General features: G+C 34.3%; 1 protein-coding gene across 4 annotated transcripts in view; it reads right to left on the bottom strand.

The window, feature by feature from the left end:
- ERBB4 (erb-b2 receptor tyrosine kinase 4) overlaps window positions 1-24298 on the bottom strand; it is a 1232786-nt gene that overhangs the window by 287449 nt on the left and 921039 nt on the right. For all 4 annotated transcript variants that reach the window (XM_043445436.1, XM_043445438.1, XM_043445435.1 and 1 more), the window contains exons 10-13: window positions 18202-18275; window positions 17230-17320; window positions 15332-15531; window positions 1296-1428 (exon numbers count right to left, since the gene is read on the bottom strand). In XM_043445436.1, the coding sequence (XP_043301371.1) occupies window positions 1296-1428; window positions 15332-15531; window positions 17230-17320; window positions 18202-18275 (498 nt within the window). The remainder of the gene's footprint in view (window positions 1-1295; window positions 1429-15331; window positions 15532-17229; window positions 17321-18201; window positions 18276-24298) is intronic.

Genomic DNA, 24298 nt, shown 5'->3' with positions numbered 1-24298 from the left:
GTAACAAATGATTTGCTATTCATTATCAACTTTATGAGTTGATTGTGCTCTACAAAGTTTCAAGTTGAATTTTCCTGATAAAAATATTGAATCCTTTATTTGGATACTGTCTTTATTAAGATATAATTCACATATCATGCAGTTCTTCTATTGAAAGTGCACAATTCAATGCTATTTTAATATATCCACAGAATTGTACAACCATCATAACCATCTCAAACTATTAAATAATTTTAAAAGTGGTTTTACATTTAAACTTCTAATTTTAGTATGTTTTCCTAAATTCATGGAGGGAATTGGTCTTGGTCATCTTTCAAAGAAAAGACATATCACTATTAATGAGATCCTTAGGTTTTTATCCCTCTAATGTAAAATGCAAAAATGCAATGTTATCTTGGATTTTGAAAACTGTTGTTAAAATAGGGACAATTTATAAGACAGAAGAAAGAACTTCAAAACTACAGTTTTACAAACCCTTGAAAACCCGTTCAGTGAGCAATATAGGGAAATTTGACTCAGGGACAGTGCTAAAATTTTTATTTTAGTACTAATGAAGGACAACTGTGATGCATGAAATGGTATGTTAGGTTAAAGTGATTTTATGAGTATATGAAATGCCACACAATGAGGTATATACTAGGTTTTATTGTCGTCAATTTGATTATTGCAGTATTGTAGATGGAATTTAAAATACTTGATTTAAAATACAGCTTAGGTTACCTTTAGAAAGTGACAAAGCACTTTCAGAAAACCTTTTCAACTAGAAAATACAAAGGTAATTTCTCTATAGGGCTAGGTTCTTGTCTGAAACATAGAAATGTATGTTGTTCCGAATATACAATCAAATAGCCTCAAAACCTTAATGGAAAAAAATCAAAAGTTATGCCGTCATTCCAGATGAAAATTAATAGGAAAACAAGAGAAAAAAATTGTTGACACCTATGAGAGGAAATATTACTTATCACAATGCCCTTCATAAAGGAAATAGAAACATTTTTCAATTTGGAGAGGTATAAATTTCTATAAAGAATTACCCATATTTATACACTTTTAAAAATATATGCACAATAGTCAATATGTCAATATGCATTTTGACCTATCTGCTCACTAAATAAAATTATTCCTTCTTAAATCAATTCTTTTTTTATGTTTTTTTCTTTATGCCACTAAAACTCTCCTTAAAAATCTTGGCCAGCACATACATTCTGAAGTTTTACCATATTATGATCATTTCAATATCTGAACCAATCAGTACCTCAAAGCTCATGAGACAAAGATGACATAAGATGCCTTACCCATCATAGAGGTTACAAGACTCTATACAGGTTCTTCCCCTGCTGAAGCGACGGCATGACAAGCACTGGTCTGGCCCAGGTCCCCAACACCCATCATTTGAACAGAGATGGTTGCACACCATTCCTTCAGCAGCTGAAAAACACACCAAAATCAAGGGGAAATAAAACAGAAGGCTGTGTCCAAACTAACCACGTTAATATGAATCTTCTTGCTGCTGCTAAGTCACTTCAGTTGTGTCCGACTCTGTGCGACCCCATAGATGGCAGCCCACCAGGCTCCCCCATCCCTGGCATTCTCCGGGCAAGAACACTGGAGTGGGTTGCCATTTCCTTCTCCAATGCATGAAAGTGAAAAGTGAAAGTGAAGTCGCTCAGTCGTGTCCAACTCTTTGCAACTCCATGGACTGCAGCCCACCAGGCTCCTCTGTCCATGGGATTTTCCAGGCAAGAGTACTGGAGTGGGGTGCCATTGCCTTCTCCGATGAATCTTCTTAAGTAAAGCTATTTCTAAAGGAGTCGCTGTGAAAGGAATCTGTGGCAGATGTCTGTCTGCCTATCCAGTCACTATGGCTCACTCTACCCTCCATATTTCCCTGGTGCAGAGCCCCAGTCACTGAATGTATATAGCTCCACTGCATTTTTCATAATGGTGAACAAATGTCTCTTACCTCTATCAAAATTCTAGGGAGGGACAGTGACAGAAATTAACATTCCGGTTAAGGCAAGGAACAGAACATGTCTTTCTAAAGCCAACCCTTTGCTCCACAAATACACCAAACATTTTGGCTTCAATTTCATATGAGAAATTCATGCAGAAATAGAACAAGTGATATTTATCATAAAACAACAAATATTAAAAGGGAAAAAAAGAGAAATAATTTTGCCTTAGCTTGTATTAACTAGAATTTTATGTAAATAGAAATATGCAGTATGTTATATTTTTTAGGGAATTTCTTTAACTCAGAATATTACTTTGAGATTTATCCATATTTCTATGCATATCAATATTTATTCATTTTTATTACTCAGTATATCCCATTGCATGCAGATAGCACATTTTTAAACCATTCACATAATGTTAGGCATTTAGATTGTTTCCCATTTGGGACTATTAAAAATTTAGCTACTATGAACATCCATGTGCACATTTGTTTGCACATACACTTTCATTTTATTTATTTATTCATTTTTGGAATGAAATAGGTGGATAATATGGTAGGCAGAGGGTTAATTTTTTAAAGAAACTATCAGATTGTTTTTCAAAATATTGTACCATTTTACATTCCCCATAGCAATAAATTCAACTTGTGAACTGAAGTTTCCTCACATCTTTACCAATACTTGGTATAGCTAGCCTGTTTAATTTTAGCCTTCCTAATATTATGTAGTGGAATCTCATTATGGATTAGATTCACATTTTCTAGATGATTAAAGATATTGAACATCTTTTAATGTGCTTATTTGCTATCTTGTTTGATGAAGTGGCACTGAATTTTATGCTCATTTTATATTGGATTGATTGTTTTCTTGCTATTGAGCATCCAGAGTTCTTTACAGATTCTGCAAATATTTTCTCCCTGTCTTAGTCTTAACTTTTTATTTATTTACCACTCTTTTAAAAAGTACACATTTAAAAATATTGGTGAAGTGCAACTTATCAATTTTATCTTTTATAAATTATACTTTGGGTATTATATCTAAAAATTTTTTTGTCTAAACCAAAGCAACAAAAATTTTGTCCAATGTTTCCTTTTAGAAGTTTGATGAGTTTTTGCCCATATAGCCCATTTATACTTGGTTTGCATATTATACTGCATTAGTCAGGATTCTGAAGAAAAACAGAATAGGTATATTCATATCCGTATCTACATATTTTATATACTTTGATATAAGAAATTGTTTCACACAGTTATAGAGGCTGTGAAGTCTCACTGTCTGATGTTTACAAGTTGAAGACCCAGTCAGTTCAGTTCAGTCGCTCAGTTGTGTCCGACTCTTTGAGATCCCATGGGTTGCAGCACGCCAGGCTTTCCTGTCCATCACCAACTCCCAGAGCCTGCTTAAACTCATGTCCATCGAGTCAGTGATGCCATTGAACCATCTCATCTTCTGTGATCCCCTTCTCCTCCTGCCTTCAATCTTTCCCAGCATCAGGGTCTTTCCCAATGAATCAGTTCTTTGCATCAGGTGGCCAAAGTATTGGAGTTTCAGCTTCAGCATCAGTCCTTCTAATGAATATTCAGGATCAATTTCCTTTAGGGTTGACTGGTTGGATCTTTCTGCAGTCCAAGGGACTCTCAAGAGTCTTCTCCAACACCACAGTTCAAAAGCATAAATTCTTAGGCACTCAACCTCCCTTATGGTCAAACTCTCACATCCATACATGACCACTGGAAAAACTACACCTTTGACTAGATGGACCTTTGTCGGCAAAATAATGTCTCTGCTTTTTAATATGCTAAGTTGGTTATAGCTTTTCTTTCAAGGAGCAAGTGTCTTTTAATTTCACTGCAGTCACCATCTGCAGTGATTTTGGAGCCCAAGAAAATAAAGTCTGTCACTGTTTCCACTGTTTCCCCATCTTTTTGCCATGAGGTGATGGGACCACATGCCATGGTCTTAGTTTTTTGAATGTTGAGTTTTAAGCCAGCTTTTTCACTCTCCTCTTTCACTCTCACCAAGAGGCTCTGAAGACCCTGAAAAGCCTACAATACAGTTTTAGTCTGAGCTTGAGAACCAGAAGCACAGATATTTTAAGTCCCAGTCTAAGGGCAGAAGAAGACTGATGCACCGGTTCAGGAGTCAGGCAGAGAGACTAAGTATGTCCTTTTTAGCCTTCAGTGAATTAGAATATACCTATCCACTTCATTTCACTCAGTCCACTAATTCAAATATTAATCTCATCCAGAAACACCTTTCCAAACACATCCACAAATAATGCTTAACTAAATACCTGGGGAAACGGTGACTCAGTCAAGTTGACACAAATACTATCTTTTTCTTTATTTGGCATGTAGATATTCAATTTTTCCAGTAACATTTGTTGAAAATACAATCCCTTTTCCAGTAAATTATCTTTGCATATTTGTTTAAAATCAGTTGTCCTCATACTTGTAGGTCTATTCATATTTCTTGACTTTTCTATTGATCTATTGATCTATGTCTATTGATCTATTTCTATTGATCTATCTCTCAGGGTGTATTTTCTCACCTTTAATCTATATGTGTCTTTATGAATGAAGTCTGTGTACTATAGGCAGCATATAGTTGGGAATTACATTTTTAATCTAATCTGACAATTTCTGCCTTTAATTAGGGTTGTTGTTGTTGTTCAGTTGCTAAGTTGTGTCCAACCCTTTGAAACTCCATGAACTGCAGCATATCAGGTTTCCCTGTTCTTCATTATCTCCTGGAGTCTGCTCAAACTCATGTCCATTGAGTCAGTGATGCTATCCAACAATTTCAACCTCTGTTGTCCCCTCCTCCTCTTGCCCTCAATCTTCCCCAACATCAGAGTCTTTTCCAATGAGTCAGCTCTTAGAGTATGTAACCAATTACCTTTAATGTGATCATTGTAGTTAAAAATCATCAATTTTACTATTTACCCAAACTGTCCTCTTCCTATTTTTTTCCATTTTTCATGACATATTTTGGAAAATCAAATTGTTTATTCTTTCATTTTATCTTTTTTGCTTTTGAGCTACATACATTTTTAATTTGCTATTTTAGTGATATAGTTTGTATTTACAGTAGACATTAAAATAATTTTAAAAGATAATCTGAAGAAACAGTGACTATACAGAGTGTTTTCTTAAAACTTAAAGGAATGTTATTCTCATAATATTAACTATTTTAGCTAACTTATAAAGTTTGTGGATTTTGTTTAACCATGATTCCATGTCTGAAATTAAGATAGCATATGTTGTAACTATTCTTCTCATATTTTGGGGAAACTATTCAAAAATTGAATGATTTGATGTTTTACTCAGGAAAGGCTGATAGTTCAGCTGTCATATTGATTTTGAACAAATAGCAAGAGTTCTCTCCTTCTGATTCATTCATAATGCAGAGAAAGAGGGCTCTTTCACTGTATAATATAAATGTCTGTAGAAAGGAAATCTTAATATAAGTCTCATATCACTGATTCCTAGATGTACAAGTAACTTCCCATTAATTTATAAAGGTGTAAGGAATAAGAAAGAGAGTTCAATCAAGCGGACTGAATATAAACGTGTAAAATTAAATTTTATACAACAAATGAAGATTTGAAAGGAGTAAAAGATCAGAGATACTAAAATATTAAGATCTAATGCCCATTTTATAAGAATTGAGAGAGTTTAAGGTTACTGATAGAGTGTTTCATATTCTGACACATATATACATTTATATACAATTTTTGTATGTACTTGCTTATGGGATAAATATAATTATCAGATGAAACCTTAAAGAAGGAAAAAAAAGCTATATTATAAAAGCAACTTGTAAAGATAAGCATATTATATTTAAAATCATACTGCAGAGTATCATGAACCTCTCCCTTTCCTATCCTTGTAGAAAATATAATCAATGCCTCACATTCTTCGTGTATCAACTTCCAAGGCCTTAAATATGCTTTCAGTTTCTTCTTTTGGGATGTTGATAAAACCATCAGTACACATTTGTACTGCCCATTTCATGATAGTCCGTCAATTCCTTGATCTATTTATTTCACCTATTCACATTAATTTTTGGGGGTTTGAAAAAATTACTCTCATTCTTGTCCCTTCTTTGATTTTCTGTTCTCTCCTTTGATATTAGTTAAAGAAGAGAGTATTAGCATCACTCAATACTACTACTTTCTTTACCTACTACTTTTCTTAGTCTGTATTCAGATGCTCAATTTCAGAGCAACTTGAATCAGGGAAACAGTATCTATTGGAGGAAAGCAATAATAAGCAGGAAATCATAATAATTACTTTCTTCTCACTCTTTCCAAATGTCACTCTGCTGACTGAAACCTTGGGAAACATCTCCACAAAGCATAGAACAAAAGACGAAGGAAACTACTTTGAAATTCTTAAGAGAAAAGAAGGTTTCAATCAGTACCAAGAATTCAACAGCCCTCTGATCCTCCAGGGTGATAGTCCCACAAGGAGTAAAAGGCCTATTCGGTGGCTTTCAGCTTGAAACACCATCCAGAACTCTAAAGAAACCTTAGCAATGTAGCCATTAGGCAACCTTTAACTTCTGTTTTTTTGGAAGCTGCAAAACTTTTTGTTTCTTTATATCATCTGATTTGTATATGTCTGTTAAAATTTTGGAGAGATAATAATGTGCTTATTATTTTGACCTTTACAGAGAATATTGAACTTGCTTTCATTAAAATAGAGGCAAGCTTAAATAATGGATCTTGCTATGTGTTGCATGTGTGAAAATAAATGGATTAGCTCAAAACACTGAAATGAAGTACCTGTCTGTAAGCACAAAGGCAGAAATAATATCTTCTTTTTCATTGTACAAGACCACCTACATATGCTGTTTGCACTACCTACCATATGTAGATGCATGGGTTTGACTTGGAATGTCTTTGGGCAGACACAATTAATCTTTCTTTATGAAAGCTGAAAAAGATGATTTAGTTGTCATAATTCAGTTTTTTTCTGATTGGATCAACATAGATCAAACCCTTACCCTATGACTAGCCATGCAGCCTTGGGCAATTATTTACATATTACTTATCTGTAAGCAAATAATAATATCTACCTTTCTGGGTAGATTAGACATCATATTACTAGCATATAATGCAGAGTTTTTTAATTTATCTATGCCCTCAGTAAATGTACTTAAGAGAAATGTGAAAACATACAAGTATACCCATGTGTTTACTTCTGGAAGTATTTGTTGAGAAATTTCTTAGTTTATGCTGGACACTGCTAAGAAATGGGGATAAGAAGGACATATGAAATAGCATACATATTGTGTTATGTAGTGCTTACAGCCTAGTTATGAAGACAGCACTAGATAAATAATTGTTTATACATATATATAAACAATCTCTATCTATCTATATATATACAGAGAGAGAGAGACAGAGAATATAATGATTTTCCTAACCTAATGGGTAGGTGTCATAAGATCAGCCCACAGAAAGAGGGACAACAATCTGAGATGAGAAGGACAAATAAAAATTATTAAGGCAAAGAGGGCTGGGGAAAATTGGGTTTTACAAATCTAGCCATTAAGAGTCTGAGCAGGGAATAAGATTAGCGCTTTCACAAAATTGACTGGACTTGCAATTTGAGTGGGAAAGGAATATCTGATGAGCCACTGAGCTGAAAATGGCCAGAGTATGCAGGAACTATTGGCCATTTAAAGGCTTTTCTGCTTTGGTCAAAGATCTGTAGGAAATTAATGAAAGGATTTAAGCAGAGAAATTATGAGGCCTCCCTGGTGGCACAGATGGTAAAGAATCTGCTTGCAAAGTAGGAGACATGGGTTTGACCCCCGAGTCAGAAAGATCCCATGGAGAAAGGAATGGGTACCCTTTCAGTATTCCTGCCTGGAGCATTCCATGGACAGAGGAACCTGGTGGGCCACATACAGTCCATGGGGTCCAAAGAGCTGGGCATGACTGAGCAACTAACACTTTCTATAAAATATCACTTCAAATGCTTTGAAGGGACTGACTAAAAACATATTTGAACAGTTTGTGGGAGAGAGAAAATAGTTGAACTGTCCAGAGATAGGCATATTTGACCCAAGCAGGGTCACAAAGGGTTCTTTCCACAACACAGGTGCCGGGAGAGAGAAAGTCGGGCTATTTGACCCACACTCATAACCCTGGAGAATGTTCTGGGCAGGGATAAACATTTTTAGTGACTTCTAAATTTTTCTTTTTTCATTGGAGGATGATGATTTACAATGTCTGTTAGTTTCTGTTGTACAACAATGTACAACAATCAGCTAAAAGTATACACACACTTCCTCCTTCTTGAGCCAAGCCCCATCCAAGCCCTCTAGGTCCTCACAGAGCACTGAGCTGAGCTTCCCTATGTATACAGCAGTTTCCCACTAGCTATCTATTGTACGCATGGTTCAGTTCAGTCGCTCAGTCATGTCCGACTCTTTGCACCCCGTGAACTGCAGCACGCCAGGCTTCCATATCCATCACCAACTCCCGGAGTCTACCCAGACCCATGTCCATTGAGTCGGTGATGCCATCCAGCCATCTCATCCTCTGTCGTCCTCTTCTCCTCCTGCCCTCAATCTTTCCCAGCGTCAGGGTCTTTTCAAATGAGTCAGTTCTTGGCATCAGGAGGACAAAGTATTGGAGTTTCAGCTTCAAGACATCAGTCCTTCCAATGAACACCCAGGACTGATCTCCTTTAGGATGGACTGGTTGGATCTCCTTGCAGTCCAAGGGACTCTGAAGAGTTTTATCCAACACCACAGTTCAAAAGCATCAATTCTTCAGCACTCAGCTTTCTTTATAGTCCAATGCTCACATCCATACATGACTACTGGAAAAAACTTAGTCTTGACTAGATGGACCTTTGCTGACAAAGTAATGCCTCGGCTTTTTAATATGCTCTCTAGGTTGGTCATAACTTTCCTTCCAAGGAGTAAGCATCTTTTAATTTCATGGCTGCAGTCAAGGCAACTAATGAAGAAAGAGAGCTGACCTATGAAGAAAGCAGAATCAGGCAACGTCGAAGAATTGAGTCATGGTAATGTTTAACCCCTAGAGCCATCTGTGCCAAAGGAATATCCCCCTTTCACTTCCCAGTTCTGTGAGCTGATAAACTCTGTTTTCTTTTCTTTTAATTATGTTTATTTTTGTTATATAAAAATACGTAAAGTTTGCACACTTATGACCATGTTTTATTTTTTACAGATTTACTGATAAAGTTTTTAGTCTTCTAACATTGCTTAAATTTAAGGTGTACAATGTGATTTGATACCTATATAAGTGTTGATCACAATAAGTTAATATAATACATCCTTCACTTCACATAATTACTATTTTGTTGTGGTGGTGGTGGAAACAAAATCTCTACACTCATTGCAACTTTCAAATGTAAAATAGAGTTTTGTTAACTATAGTTGCTATGCTGTACCTTAGATTCAGTAGTCAGGTATGGATGTGAGAGTTGGACTATAAAGAAAGCTGAGTGTCAAAGAACTGATACTTTTGAATTGTGGTGTTGGAGAAGACTCTTTAGAGTCCCTTGGACAGCAAGGAGATCCAACCAGCCCATCCTAAAGGAAATCAGTCCTGAATATTCATTGGAAGGACTGATCCTGAAGCTGAAGCTCCAATACTTTGGCCACCTCATGTGAAGAAGCGACTCATTTGAAAAAACCCGATGCTGGGAAAGATTGAAGGTGGGATGAGAAGGGGATGACAGGATGAAATGGTTGGATGGCATCACCGACTTAATGGACATGAGTTAAGATAACGTGCTGCAGTCCATGGGGTCACAAAGAGTCAGACACGACTGAGCAACTGAACTGAACTGAACTGAACCTTAGATCTCCAGAACTTAAAACTTAAAGTTTGTACACTGTGACCAGTATCTTACTATTTCCCCTACTCCTCAGATTCTGGCAGTCATCATTCTACTGTTTCTGTGAGTTTAATGGTTTTAGATTCTGCATGAAAGTGCTATCATATAATATTTGTCATTCTCTGTCTAACTTAATCCACTTAATATTGATGTCCTGAATGTCTACCTATGTTGCCACATATGGAAGGATTTTCTTCTTTTTTATAGCTGAATATTCCATTGTGTGTATATATCAATCTATATACATGAAACATATGCTTTTTACAGTCAACTGTTGACAGATACATTGTTTCCATATCTTGACTATTGTGAATAGTGCTGCAATGAACGTGAGGATGCAGAGAAGTGAAATTGCTAGGTATAGTAATTTTATTTTTAAATTTTTGAGGAATTTCTATACCATTTTCCATTATGACTGCCTCAATTTACATTCCCTCCAACAGTGTACTAGAGGTCCCTTTTCTCCACACCCTCACCAGCACTTGTTATCTCTTTGGTTTTTGATAATAACCATTCTAACAGATATAAATTGATGTCTCACTGTGGTTTCAATTTGCATTAATATTTCCCTATCCCCAGGTGGCGCTAGTGGTAAAGAACCTGCCTGCCAATGCAGGAGAAGTAAGAGACATGGGTTCTATCCCTGAGTCAGGAATATCCCCTAGAGAAGGAAATGGCAAGCCACTTCAGTATTCTTGTCTAGAGAATCCCATGGACGGAGGAGCCTGGCGGGTTATAGTCCATAGGGTGAAAAAAAGTCAGACACGACTGAAGGGACTTAGCACACACATTGATTAGTGATATTGAGTGTTGAGCACCTTTTCATGACTTGCTGCTATTTGCATGTCTTCTTCAGAGAAACATCTGTTCACATTCTCTGCAGTTTTACACCAGATTGTTTGTTATTCAGTTTTTGAGTTCCTTATATACTTTTATATATACTTGTATTAAGGCCTTATCAGATACATGACTTCCAAATATTTTCTCCAATTAGATAGTTTGGCTTTACATTTTGTTGATTGCTTTTGTTGTTGTTTTTGCTATGCATAAACTTTTTAGTTTGATGCAGTCCCACTTATTTTTGCTTTTGTTCCTTCTGCTTTCAGTGTCCTTTCCGTAAAGTCATTACCAAAACCAATGTCAAGGAACCTACAATCTTCAATGTTTCTTCTAGGAATATTGTGTGGTCTTATGTTTAAGTCCTTAATCCTTTTTGAGTTCATTTTTGTGAGTAGTATAGGATAGGGGTGTGATTTCTTTCTTTTGCATGTGAATATCATTATTTCCCCATCTTAATTTACTGATCAATTATCCTTTTCTTATTGAATATTCTTGTCTTCCTTGTTAAATATTAGTTAAACTTACATGTGGTTTTATTTCTGGACTCTTGATTCTGCTCCACTGGTCTATATGTCTGTTTTCATGCCAGTAGCATAGTTTTAATTGCTATGGCTTCTAATCAAATGTTTCATTATCTATTTACCAAAAAGTATGTATTATTTTACATATGTCTATTGTTTTGTATTCTAATGATGATAAAACTATTATAATTAGAAAAATAAAATTATTTCCATCTGGAAAGATAATTATTGAATATGGTTTCTCTCTTTATGCTGGGTTTCAGTGCATTCATGCAAATAATTTTAAAATGGAGATGTATCATTTCAAATGTAACTAGATTATGAGAGTTTGGTTAATTTTTATCTCTTCATTGTTTATATTCTAGTGTTAAAATGTTTATGCTTAATTATTTACAGAAACCTCAAATACTGTTATAAACTTAGTCTAAATCTCCTTCCAACTAGCACTGTTTTGTCCCAAAACCATAAAAATAAAGGAGGCAAAAAATGTTCTAGCTTTTCATGCCCTGGGGTTTCTCTCAATCTCTTCAAACCATAAAGTCTTTTTTGAAATTTTTGACTTCAAAGATTAAGACTGCTCAAGTTATAGTCACACTATACAGATGAGGTGAAGTTTTTCTTTTATTGTCATTACTGTTTTAAGTCATGCTGAACTAAAAAAATTACTTAAAAATCAAGGCTGTTTTTTTTTCTTTTAAACTACCAAGCTGATATATAGATTTAGATGAGAGTATTTTATGGTGACTGTAGGTATGTCCATTTATCTGTGTGCGTGCATGTGTATGTGTTCTAGGGTAGTGTACACGTATATGTGCTTTGTGAGTATATAAATACATAGTTTATGCTGTATGTCTGTGTATCCAAGTCTTGTAATGAATACATATGTGTGCTTGTGTGTATCTTGTGGGTGGTATACTAAGAAAGAATGTCTAAAAATGCAGTATCTACAATTTAAAATTAAACAATATTTAAGTTTACCCACTTGCAGATAATACCGTGGGTAATAAAATGGTCTCAATTGCATGCGGGCAGCCATTGCAGGCTCAGTGTAACCATCAGCAATACCTCTGAGACCAAGTTTATAGGATAATTGCATTTCTAAGAACACTGGATCCAATGTACTATGAGACCGAAGCCCAACTTTTTATAAATGGATTTCATGCAAAAATTTTTCACTCTAAGATGTTAAAAATGAAAAATAAAATGCTTAATTTTATTCTACAGCACCTCCAAGCTGCTTTCTTCAAACTGTTTCATTTCTTCCTCAAACTGTTAAGTCAACCGTAACTCTACAGAACAATAAAATATGTTCACGGTTTTAAAAGTGGCTAAATGTCCAAGAGATATAATGCTGAAAGCTGAAGAAAGTGTTAGATTTTAGGTTATTATTATTAATCTTCTCTTGGTTGTTTGAAAATTTTACAAGTCTTAAAGAAGTAAGAAATAATTGCATAAATTTTTCCTATCTTGCTTTTTTTAGCTAGTTTATTTCTGCATTTTCTTTTCCCATTTGTTTTTTATTCAGGTTTACAAAATGTAAAAGAAAGGACTTGAAAAATGACTAAATGAGTCAAAGAAGGTTTTCCTCTGATTCTTTTATTTTTTCTTGAGGTTTTATTTTCATGGTTAAGTCTTATTTTTGAAAGCTAATAATACTATTGTTTTATTTTCAATTTGTTTTGTTTTTTCCAAAAACAAAATTTTCAAACAGTGTACTAAAAATTTTTTCAAAAACAAAAATTTCAAACAGTGTACAAAGAATTTCAAAGTGAGAGAACATGAGACTATAACTCTGACGTAGAGAAATATTTATGTTAGTGTTGAAAAATATTCTATTTTACTTCCCTGGATAATCTACTTTGTCTGGGACATGTAGAAAGACAGGTATAGTAATATGGGATAAAAACCTTAGGTATTACAGAAAAAAAAAAAGCAAGCTTTCTGTCAGGAATCAGAAATATATAAAACCAAGGAAACAATCTAGGCTCAATAAAAGGATAAATCTCATTCAATGTGGATATGTATATTTTGATACATAATAAGATTTTATATTTCTTGATTCTATGAGGAACAAAATAATGTATAAGAACTTAAGTTCACTCAAAACAAGAATTTCATTTTGCAATCATGTTGAAATAGGTTTATTTTCTCTGGAAAATACATTTAAGGATCCAAGAGAACTAAAGTGTGAATTCCTCACAAATTATAAGTTATATTTTATAAAAATTGCTAACCTAAGCTGCCTTAAACCCTTTCTGGAACAAGGTAGGATACAAATAAATAATTAACTGACCAAATAACCCGGTAAATTTAAGTCATGTTAACTTCAGGCTGGAATCAAGATTGCCGGGAGAAATATTAATAACCTCAGATATGCAGATGATACCACCCTTATGGCAGAAAGTGAAGGGAACTAAAAAGCCTCTTGATGAAAGTGAAAGAGGAGAGTGAAAAAGTTGGCCTAAAGCTTAATATTCAGAAAACTAAGATCTTGGCATCCCATCACCTCATGGGAAATAGATGGGGAGATGGTGGAAACAGTGTCAGACTTTATTTTTTTGGGCTGCAAAATCACTGCAGATGGTGACTGCAGCCATGAAATTAAAAGATGCTTACTCCTTGGAAGGAAAGTGATGACCAACTTAGATAGCATATTAAAAAGCAGAGACATTACTTTGCCAACAAAGGTCCATCTAGTCAAGGCTATGGTTTTTCCAGTGGTCATGTGTGGATGTGAGAGTTGGACTGTGAAGAAAGTTGAGCGCCGAAAAATTGATGCTTTTGAACTATGGTGCTGGAGAAGACTCTTGAGAGTCCCTTGGACTGCAAGGAGATCCAACCAGTCCATCCTGAAGGAGATCAGTCCTGGGTGTTCATTGGAAGGCCTGATGCTGAAGCTGAAATTCCAATACTTTGGCCACCTCATGCAAAGAGTTGACTCATTGGAAAAGACCCTGATGCTGGGAGGGATTGGGGGCAGGAGGAGAAGGGGACGACAGAGGATAAGATGGCTGGATGGCATCACCGACTCGGTGGGCATGAGTTTGAGTAAATTCCGGGAGTTGGTGATGGACAGGGAGGCCTGGCGTGCTGCGATTCATGAGGTCACAAAGAGTCGGACACGACTGAGAGACTGAACTGAACTGAACTTCTTAAGAGTTAACCTTTTTTTTAATGTGTCCTGTACTATTCATTAGGATGCTTAATGAACTTAATCATTATGTATGTATACCCTTGTGATTGTTCTGATGTTGAGATCAAAGAAGAAAGAAGACTTCCTAACAGAAAAATAAGTAATGAAACTTTTAAAAAGGACTGATCTATCATGACCAAAATAAGAACATGCATTTGTTAGCAGATCATTTGAATTTGAAGTATTTTTATTTTATATTTATCATAAGTAAATCAGCACTATATTCATAGTATGTCACCTATAGGATGTAGAAGAAAATATTACTAAGAAGAAAAACAGGGAAGAATTAAGTATTAATCATTAGAATATCAAAGTATAAGATGGGAATGGCTTAATTATGTACTCAAAAAAACACTATTTGCTTCTGTGTGACAAATAAATGATGGAAAAAATAATATGCAGTAAAATAAATGAAAAAAAGAAAACTCCACGACTATAAAAACCAATTTATGAAATGAACTTTCTTTTTCAATGGCAAACTTTTAGAAAAGCATTGTTACATATTTCAAAAGAAAATGTCCTTTTTTTCCCCACCACCTGTAAATGGCAAATATTTTGCTTTTCTATATCACCAAATTCACTGAAACAAAAGTAAACAGAAAATTAAAAGTGGATTTCCACAAATTGATTGAATTTGAGGAAGCATCTGGGATGCCTATTAAATATTTAGATTCCCAGGTTCCACTTACACCTGTTGACTCTAAATCTCTACAGGAAGTTCTTAAGATTAGGCAAGATTTGAGAACATGAAATACATAATGAAAACATGCAATATGTTATAAAAGTCACCCTTCTGATTGTTTTATACCAACCTTTTTTAAGTGTTGAGAAAAAAAGGACAATCCTGACCTATCATTTTTAATTGTTTTATACAATGTAGAATATAAAAAAAATGTTTAAAGTTTCTAAGTTTTATTGTCTGGGTAATGTACTTACTACAGTTTTCAGCTTTCCTGTTGTCCCGAATTACTATCCTTTGGTTGACTGTGCTGAAGAGTGTTGTCCAGTTAATGGTATGGTAATAGCACAGATTGCTATTGTCAGTGATGTAGATGTTCCCCGCACTGATTTCTTTCAAGGACTGGAACTGTAGAGAAGTGATGCCCTGTTGCTTGAGGATCAGCAAGGAAAGACCACTAAAGAGAGGGGAGGGGAAGAAATGAAACAACAGTAATTGTTTTCTGGCCATGACATGCATTCCTCAAGTAAAATAAGGTTGTCATATCTTACTCCACAAACAATGTTAATAGAGCATAAAAAAGATTAAATAAATAAACCTGTAATCGAACATTATTTCTTTAGAACGTTATACACTGACACTTTCAAAAGTAATCATTTGAACCCCCCTCAAAAAAGCCCATCTTTTAGAAATAAGAATATCTGTGATATCTCTATTTCTTTCTACATATGTACCACTGACATATCTACTCACTGCCTTTCTCAATCTTAAATTCATCAAGAATGAAATCCTGGATTAAGACTAAATAATTAAATACATGTTGATAGGGCGATTGTTCACCTATCCAAAATAAGGTATTAATTCTACTCTATTAAATAAATTTAGACACACTTTCAGAGGGTACATATCACAGAGAATGACTATGGATATTTAGCTTTAATTTATACCTCAGAAACCAAAATATAATTATAATAGTTGAAAAATATATACAGATAGAAGATGTCAAAAATTAAAGAGAAGAATAAAATTAAACTAAAATTAAAAACAAATACTCAGAAGGCTTGGATAAATTAGAAAGCATCTCTAAAAGTTAAGTAACAACTATACTGTGGAAACAAATCACCATTTCAAGGATGCTGTTTTCATTTCAACATGGTCAACTTTGTAATTAAATTCTTTATTCATTCTCTAAAGAATAACTGTTTCCCAAATCTCAATCAACTTACGAACATTATTTTATATTTTAGAGATCAAAGCTGTCCCCTTTTGCTCCCTTATAAATCTAAGTTTGCTTTACTTTTAATACTCAGATTTTTTTTCATGTATTATATATATAAATAAATGCAAGATGAACTATAATACACATTTATACAATGTGTGTGTGTACCGAACTGGGAAGTAATTTGCCATCTCAATTCTTTTTTTTTTTCCTCTCAATTCTTTCTTCCCATCATGACCACCCTTAATTGTTGATTACAACATGAGCATAGCAATGCCTTGACTTAGATTTATAATATTTTATTCAATGGATAGTAAAAATTGGTTCCACATAGCACTATCCTTTTTTATTACATTTACATTTTAGAACCTCTTACAGATACACCTGTTTTAATTCAATAGACTTTCTGTGAACTATAATTACAGAGTATTTGATGACAGTATTGATTTTTGACATCTTTCAGATTTAAGTAGAAAAATTAAGTCTAAGTCACCTGATATATCAACTTTTAACTGCTCATAAATAACAATTTCATGCAGATGAATTCTAAAGAAAAATAAAAGCAGTGGCTTAATAAATAAAACATTTTTATTATATGAGTAAATATACTGACATTAGAACTTTAGAACAACAAAAACTTCTGAGCCCTGATTTTCTGTCCATTATTAATCAGCACTGCACGTAGGGTGGAGAACCAATTTCTAAAACATCAGTGCTATGACGCTTTGTCCAAATGATAGATTCAGATACCAAATGAGAACTTCCTGGTAAAACAGCATTTGTATCCCATATATCGAGGCCATTACCAAGTAACTCAACTCTATCTTTTAATTATGATAACATACGATTGAAAAGAAGTTACTGTTTTATGTTTCGCATCATGTACTCCATACCTGTCAAACACTAACATTTCTTTAATGTTACATATATACCTACCTATAGAGTACTCTTCCACCAATGGTTACCAAGTTAGAAAAAACACTGAAGTCGGTCATGTTTGGAGGCCATGACTGTATGTTCAAGAAACCTACAAACCATAGGTGTAACAAAAATTCAGAATGTCATTTGTCTTAGTAACAGTGTTTAATACTAATTATTCTGGAGATATGATGAAAATGGAAGGCAAGAAAAGGACAAAAAATATTCCTATTTTTGAACCATTCTATCTCATGTTTTTTCTTCCAAGATTCAATGTCTTACCCAAAGTTCCTGGACTGCAAACCTCAATAGATAATGAACGTCAAAATAATGAACATGAAGAATGAATGTTTTTCAGACATACAGAATCATATCACTGTATAGTATAAAGATTTAAATGATTCTTAATTGGATTCATCCTTCTAAAAGCAAAGATATTTAGTCTAACTAGATACATAGAAAAATATTGCTTCAATTTCCCTAAAATCTTTTGCCATCTTCTCTGTACATTTACAACATCAGCTGTCTGTCTTGCATCCTGAAATATATGTTTATACCTAACCCTCCTCACTTGATTTTATATTCTTTGATAGCAAGCTCATTCCTAATTCATGTCTATAGTCCCCATATCAACCACTCTGACAGTGCTGAAAACATCAGGTCCTCAATAAACATGTGCTAAATGAATCCTACATGTTACTCATTTTCAACAGTACTTGTGAAAACTAAATAGGAAAAAAAAAATGGGTTCAAAAACCCACTGACATTTTCAAAAACAGTAACATCAAAATTTCAAGGGTATTTTATTTTTCTAGTTCCACAGTTTTCAAAATGTGCACAAATGCTAAGGAATTAAGACATTCATCATTTTAAATAATGCTTTTCTTAAAACTAGAATGTGCTTTGAAAATTCCAATACTATGTAATATTTTCAACAAAACACTAAAATTCCCATAGTTCATAACACAACAAACTCACACAAAAAGTTACCTGTTATCTCTCGGACTGTCCGAAAGACATTCAGTTTTTCTGGGTCTATGGCTTCAATTGCATTGTAAGGGTCCCTAGAAAATCAAGGAAAAAATGAAGTCAAATTTAAAATTAGAGAAAGGAGTGAAAAATATGAGAAATGTGACAGCAATTATTCCATTCAAATTGAACTTTAATTAGCAATGAGAAGGTTGTTGTTGTTTAGTCCCTAAAATGTGTCCAACTCTTTTCTGACACCATGGACTGTAGCCCACTAGGCTCCTCCGTCCATGGGATTTCCCAGGCAAGAATAGTGGAGTGAGTTGCCATTTCTTTCTCCAGGGGAACTTCTTGACCCAGGGATTGAACCCCTTTTTCGTGCATTGGCAGGTGGATTCTTTACCACTGAGCGACCAGCAAAGTCCAATAGGAAGTTTAGCAATGTTTTATGCAGACTTTTCTATGCAAGATGTGGAAGGGGATCAAAATGCACTTTGAGGACACTTTTATGACACAATATAAATTCTTGATTGAAGGCTATTCTAGATCCAGAGGAATGGTTGAATTTGACTCTCCTGAAGAAATCTCCACATATCGCAATTTCATCTATTAGCCATTTTATTTTGCCTTTAAAAGTCTATTCTCAACTGGGAAAATATACTCTGCAAATAAATTATGTTATGGCGAGAATAACTAACTTTTGGGCTTCTCAAAGCATACTAAAGTGCTAACAGAACTTGCAATTTCATAAGAAGGATAAAAACAAATACAGAACGTAAACATTTTTTCCTGTATCTTCACATTGATTATGAGTGCAATCTTGCTCCTATCTGATTTATTTATGTTTACGTTCATAAGACAGGAACTATTAGCTTCCATCTATATGAATCATACTAACATTTGAAAATAAAATTTACCATAAATTTAATAATACTCAAAAGGTGTTGTGCATTTTGAAGATTTTTTAAAATACCATCTCTTAATGCATATATATAGATATATTTAAATAAATATTACTGATAAATAATGGCCTTGTCTTTCCAAAATAAATATAAAATACTTTTAATATTAAATAGTTGATGGATTTCTTTTAGAAGTTTTTATCTCTGGATAATATTTTTCATTTAAACATGTTCACCATGCATACTTAAATATTAAGTCAAATATAAACATAACATCCAACATTTCTCAGTAATTCAAGCACTACCTTCATATTTTCTTAAGCAACATATAGTAAATTTTTTTAGGTTTTATTACTTTAAAAGGTGCTATTCTGTGTTATTCTGGTCAAGTAAAAACCTCATACTAACCCATAAAACACATATTGGCCATTCCTTCAAGAAAGATCAAACTTCTAAAATCGACTAATGAGGCTTTTTAGAAGTTTGTATCCATCTTTAGCAATCAGCTGAATTTTATCCTTGCTGTGGATATCTGTTGTTTTAGCAGTATCTGAGAACCCTCTTTTTCATGTGGGAATATAACCTAGGATACATGATCCATTGGAGTTGATCAGTCAAGGTGTTCTGCAATCCCCTGACAAATACATAGGCCTGTCTTCCAAGAATTTGAGTCTGAATCCATTGGCTTTTATTTACCCAGTCATTAGAGCCTTTGAAAATTCAGTATTAGTTCAGCAACCTTGATCTCTGAAACTGCCTTGTACTGATTTCTCTTAGCTTGGTTCATAAACATGTTCATTTATACTGTGAACAATCCCATATCTTTTAAAAGAAAAAAAAAAACAACAACTTTGCTTGATGAAATTAGTACTTCCAACTAAAAAAATCAAGAAGTGTAATCTATATACTGTACTATTAGTTTAACATGGCACGTTATAAAAGGCTTGGAAACACTATAAATGAGTTTCTCTGTAGTTCACACATAAAGATTTTCCTTAAAGAGACATGCATTTCAAAGGCTTAAAATCTAATTCAAATATTCTGGCAAATTTGCTCTATTTGAAATTGAAGATATACAGAATGAACATGTATGCTTCATGGGGCCACAAAATTAGGTCATTGTGTGGGAAAACTCTGTTGCTGTAATTTTCTAATATGCAAAGATTTCCACATGCGGGGAAATGCCAGCTCTGCAGTAGTAGAATGAGCTTCCTACATTTGTTCTTTGAGGTAAAGCAATATACAGAATGCTCGAGTAATATAATCAAATATTCTCGCTTTACTGAGAAGCACTCAAAGTTCAGGGCAAACATGCAATAACGGGGCCAGTCCAAACTTTTACTGAGAACACTTACATGTTGCCAGGGTTGAAATAAATTCTAGACTGTTAACACGAAACCCAGTGGACCACAGAAATTTTATATACTTAATTTTAGAGATTCAGGACTCCCATAAAATAAGTTGACAGAATCCCACTTACCGACTTCAAAGTAACCTTAGGGAGTTCCATCAAGTCACTTGAAATCCATAGTAGTTTAAAATTGAGAACTTTCCTAGCTAAATGTAGGGTCATGAAAACGAACACTGTGTCCACTCTGTGAGTGTGTCTGGTGACCCAGTAAAGCTCAGAATAAAGGGAGAGAAACATATTTTCACAGTTCCATTGAAATCACATTATTTTTTCCACCAAACTCATAATCTGTTTCCCATTATCTATCATCATTACAGTCTATCATCTAAGCACTTTCTTATTAGTGTCAGATTGTGACACAGCATGGGTATGCTTATTTGGTGAGCATTTTATTGCTCTCAGCATATGCACATGAGCATTGTTAGACATGACAAAACATGAAAGGAGATCCTATGATAACCCTGAACACTGAATTTTGCCTGCAGTTCCCATTCTAAATAAGAAAATAAGAGTGTTTACTTTATTTCTAGCCAGGGTGGTATTGTGCTATAAAGTGAATATTTCCTTGAACTCTTTCATCATTAACATTTTAATTGACTTCACAGCAAATTTATTTTTAGCAAAAATTTGATTTTGAAATGTATAATCTCATTTGATTATGGATTTTTCCTTTCCATTAATTTAAAGAAATACCCTAGCTATTTTAATCAAATGATACAACCTATCAAAACCTAGTTAGTAGAAGACTGAGGATAATAAGAATTAAGTTGAATAAAGCATTTTGTTAATTTACTAAAAGCTTTCTGTTTATAATACCTCATATTATTCACTATCAAAATCTCTGTCTATACACACACACAATACATACATGATTACACATGTGCCTATACATAAGTATCTGAGATCGACTCAATTAACTTTATATTAATACTTTCCTAAGATGAAAGCAAAAGGCTTCAGAATATACATTTCATGTTGACATGAGACTAGAAAGGAGAAACATATCATCTTTCATATATATATATTTGTCCTGAAAATACCTTATATATTATGGTTGAGACACAATAATGTCAATTATAATGTTACATTTAATTGCTATAATTAAAGACAAATCATAATCATCTGAGGTAGGAAGTATGATTTGTCATAAGGTAAGTATTGGCATAAAGATAAGTTTGACTTTATTCAGTTTCCAATAGTCTATGAAATAATATCTGTTACACTATATGCTGTGCTGTAAACCAGATACTAGATATAGTCACTGAGATTTGCTTTTGAACTGCCTTTTTCTCTAAATGTTTTAAACTTTCTTTAATTCTGGGCAGGGGGCTTTAGTGTTTTGTTTTGTTTTAAGTTTTATTTTGTTATTTTCATTGTCTTTCTCCTCTTTCTCTTCTTTTTCTCCTTTTCCCATCTTTTTCTTTCTTTTTTTATATCATTTATTAAGATTTACTCTATTCTAGGTATTGGACCAAACACTTAAAAATATATATACATATATTTGCTTTGAATCCCCACAACACCCAGAGGAGGTAGTTACTTATTTTTAATATAGTTCTCTACTCCATATGGGAGGACACTGAGTGCTTGACATGGAAACCACTCAGCTCAATGCAGATTGCCCATGGTAGACACTCAAACCAGACTCCAGTCCAGTCTGGATCAAGTTAATCAAGTAGAAAATTTGACTCTTATTTTTAAGAGAAACTTGGCTTACCTTTCTATTTCTAATTCATGTGAGTTGATTTTTGTCATTTTTCATTTAGTGTTCTCCTTGAAAGTCTGGATTAGTCTGATGTTTTATAACAATTCTGCTCATACTTGTGAATGTATGGTCATCTGGGACATCCATCAAGAGGTTTCAGTTATAATTGAGATTGAGGGACACTACAGGATTTAGTAATAATCCCATGCCAAGTTAAATACCTTTCAAAGCAAAGGATTGCTTCATGTCTTGAACCACCTTAAAATGCTCTACCCAGTTTAGAAGCTCATGTGTACCAACTTCATAGTGCATCATATTTTGTGTGTAAGTCTGTAGTAATGTGGCCTCTATTCATACAACAATATTCCAGTATTCATTTGTTCCTTTGCACTTTATTTCCCCATACTTCATGCACAGAGTAACTTCTAATCTTCCCTCCTATGAATCCAAACTTTTACGACAAAAAGTAGCTGATCATTTTCCTATCAATACATATTTTATTAAACATTACTTTTCAAAATTCTTCTTAAAATTACAATTATAATGACTTTATAAAACTATGTTTATAGGTACAGTACATAATCTATGACTTTTATTTCAAAATTGAGAAGTATTAAAATGCTTAATACATGTAAATGAAAAAAAAAAAAACCATAAAAAAAAGAAAAAAAAAATGATGGATGTTGGGCCTGATTGTAATGAAAATCACTTGTCTAAAGCAATTCACCTCAGATATGCAGATGACACCACCCTTATGGCAGAAAGTGAAGAAGAACTAAAGAGCTTCCTGATGAAAGTGAAAGAGGAGAGTGAAAAGTTGGCTTAAAGCTCAACATTCAGAAAACTAAGATCATGGCATCCGGTCCCATCACTTCATGGCAAATAGATGGGGAAACAGTGAAAACAGTGAGAGACTTTATTTTGGGGGGGCTCCAAAATCACTGCAGATGGTGATTGCAGCCATGAAATTAAAAGATGCTTACTCCTTGGAAGGAAAGTTATGACCAACCTAGATGGCATATTAAAAAGCAGAGACATTACTTTGCCAACAACGGTCCGTCTGGTCAAAGCTATGGTTTTTCCAGTGGTCATGTATGGATGTGAGAGTTGGACTATAAAGAAAGCTGAGCACAGAAAAATTGATGCTTTTGAACTGTGGTGTTGGAGAAGACTCTTGAGAGTCCCTTGCACTGCAAAGAGACCCAACCAGTCCATCCTAAAGGAGATCAGCCCTGGGTGTTCATTGCTAGGACTGATGTTGAAATTGAAACTCCAATACTTTGGCCACCCGATGCGAAGAGCTGACTCATTGGAAAAGACCCTGATGCTGGGAAAGATTGAAGGCAGGAGAAGGGGATGACAGAGGATGAGATGGTTGGATGGCATCACCAACTACATGGACATGGGTTTGGGTGGACTCCAGGAGTTGGTGATGCACAGGGAGGCCTAGCATGCTGCAGTTCATGGGGTCACAAAGAGTCAGACACGACTGAGTGACTGAATCGAACTGAACTGAAAGCAATTCATGAGACTATGTTTTTAAATCTTTCCCCATGCATTTGGACTTGAGGTCCATTTAATCATTTATTATTAATCTATCCATGTGGAAGCAGTCAGTGTGAATTGATGGGCTGTGTCTTCTTATTTCTCAGAAAACACTGTTAACATAATATGATCTTTCATGCACAGTGATATTTGGTTTTACAAAATACCTAAAATGTGGATATGTTGTTTTACTAAATGATATACGCATGTTAAATTATATAGATGAACTTAAATATTGGCCCAGGCCTCTTACTCAATGGAGCCGAGAAGGCAAATATAACAATGTAAATGGATATAGAGGGCCAGTGGGGACTATGGTGAATTCAATCGAATGTGTCCCATCTCAAAATGGCTGGTACCACCCAGCTCCAACAGACTGTTGCCATGCAAGAATAGAGTAATCATGTGCATATTTTTTAAAAGAGATTTTAAATCTGGACCTTATTTAAAAAACAAAAAGAAACCAAACACCAATAGCAGCAACAAGAAACACCTTTTGGTATTTCTGGCATAGATCTATACTAAAAGTTACATTTTAAAGCAAAGAAATGCTTT

The sequence above is a fragment of the Cervus canadensis genome, chromosome 24 (assembly GCF_019320065.1).
Source record: "Cervus canadensis isolate Bull #8, Minnesota chromosome 24, ASM1932006v1, whole genome shotgun sequence".
Lineage (NCBI taxonomy): Eukaryota > Metazoa > Chordata > Mammalia > Artiodactyla > Cervidae > Cervus > Cervus canadensis.
Note: the sequence above shows the minus strand (reverse complement) of the source record. Positions and strands in the feature narration are given on the sequence as shown.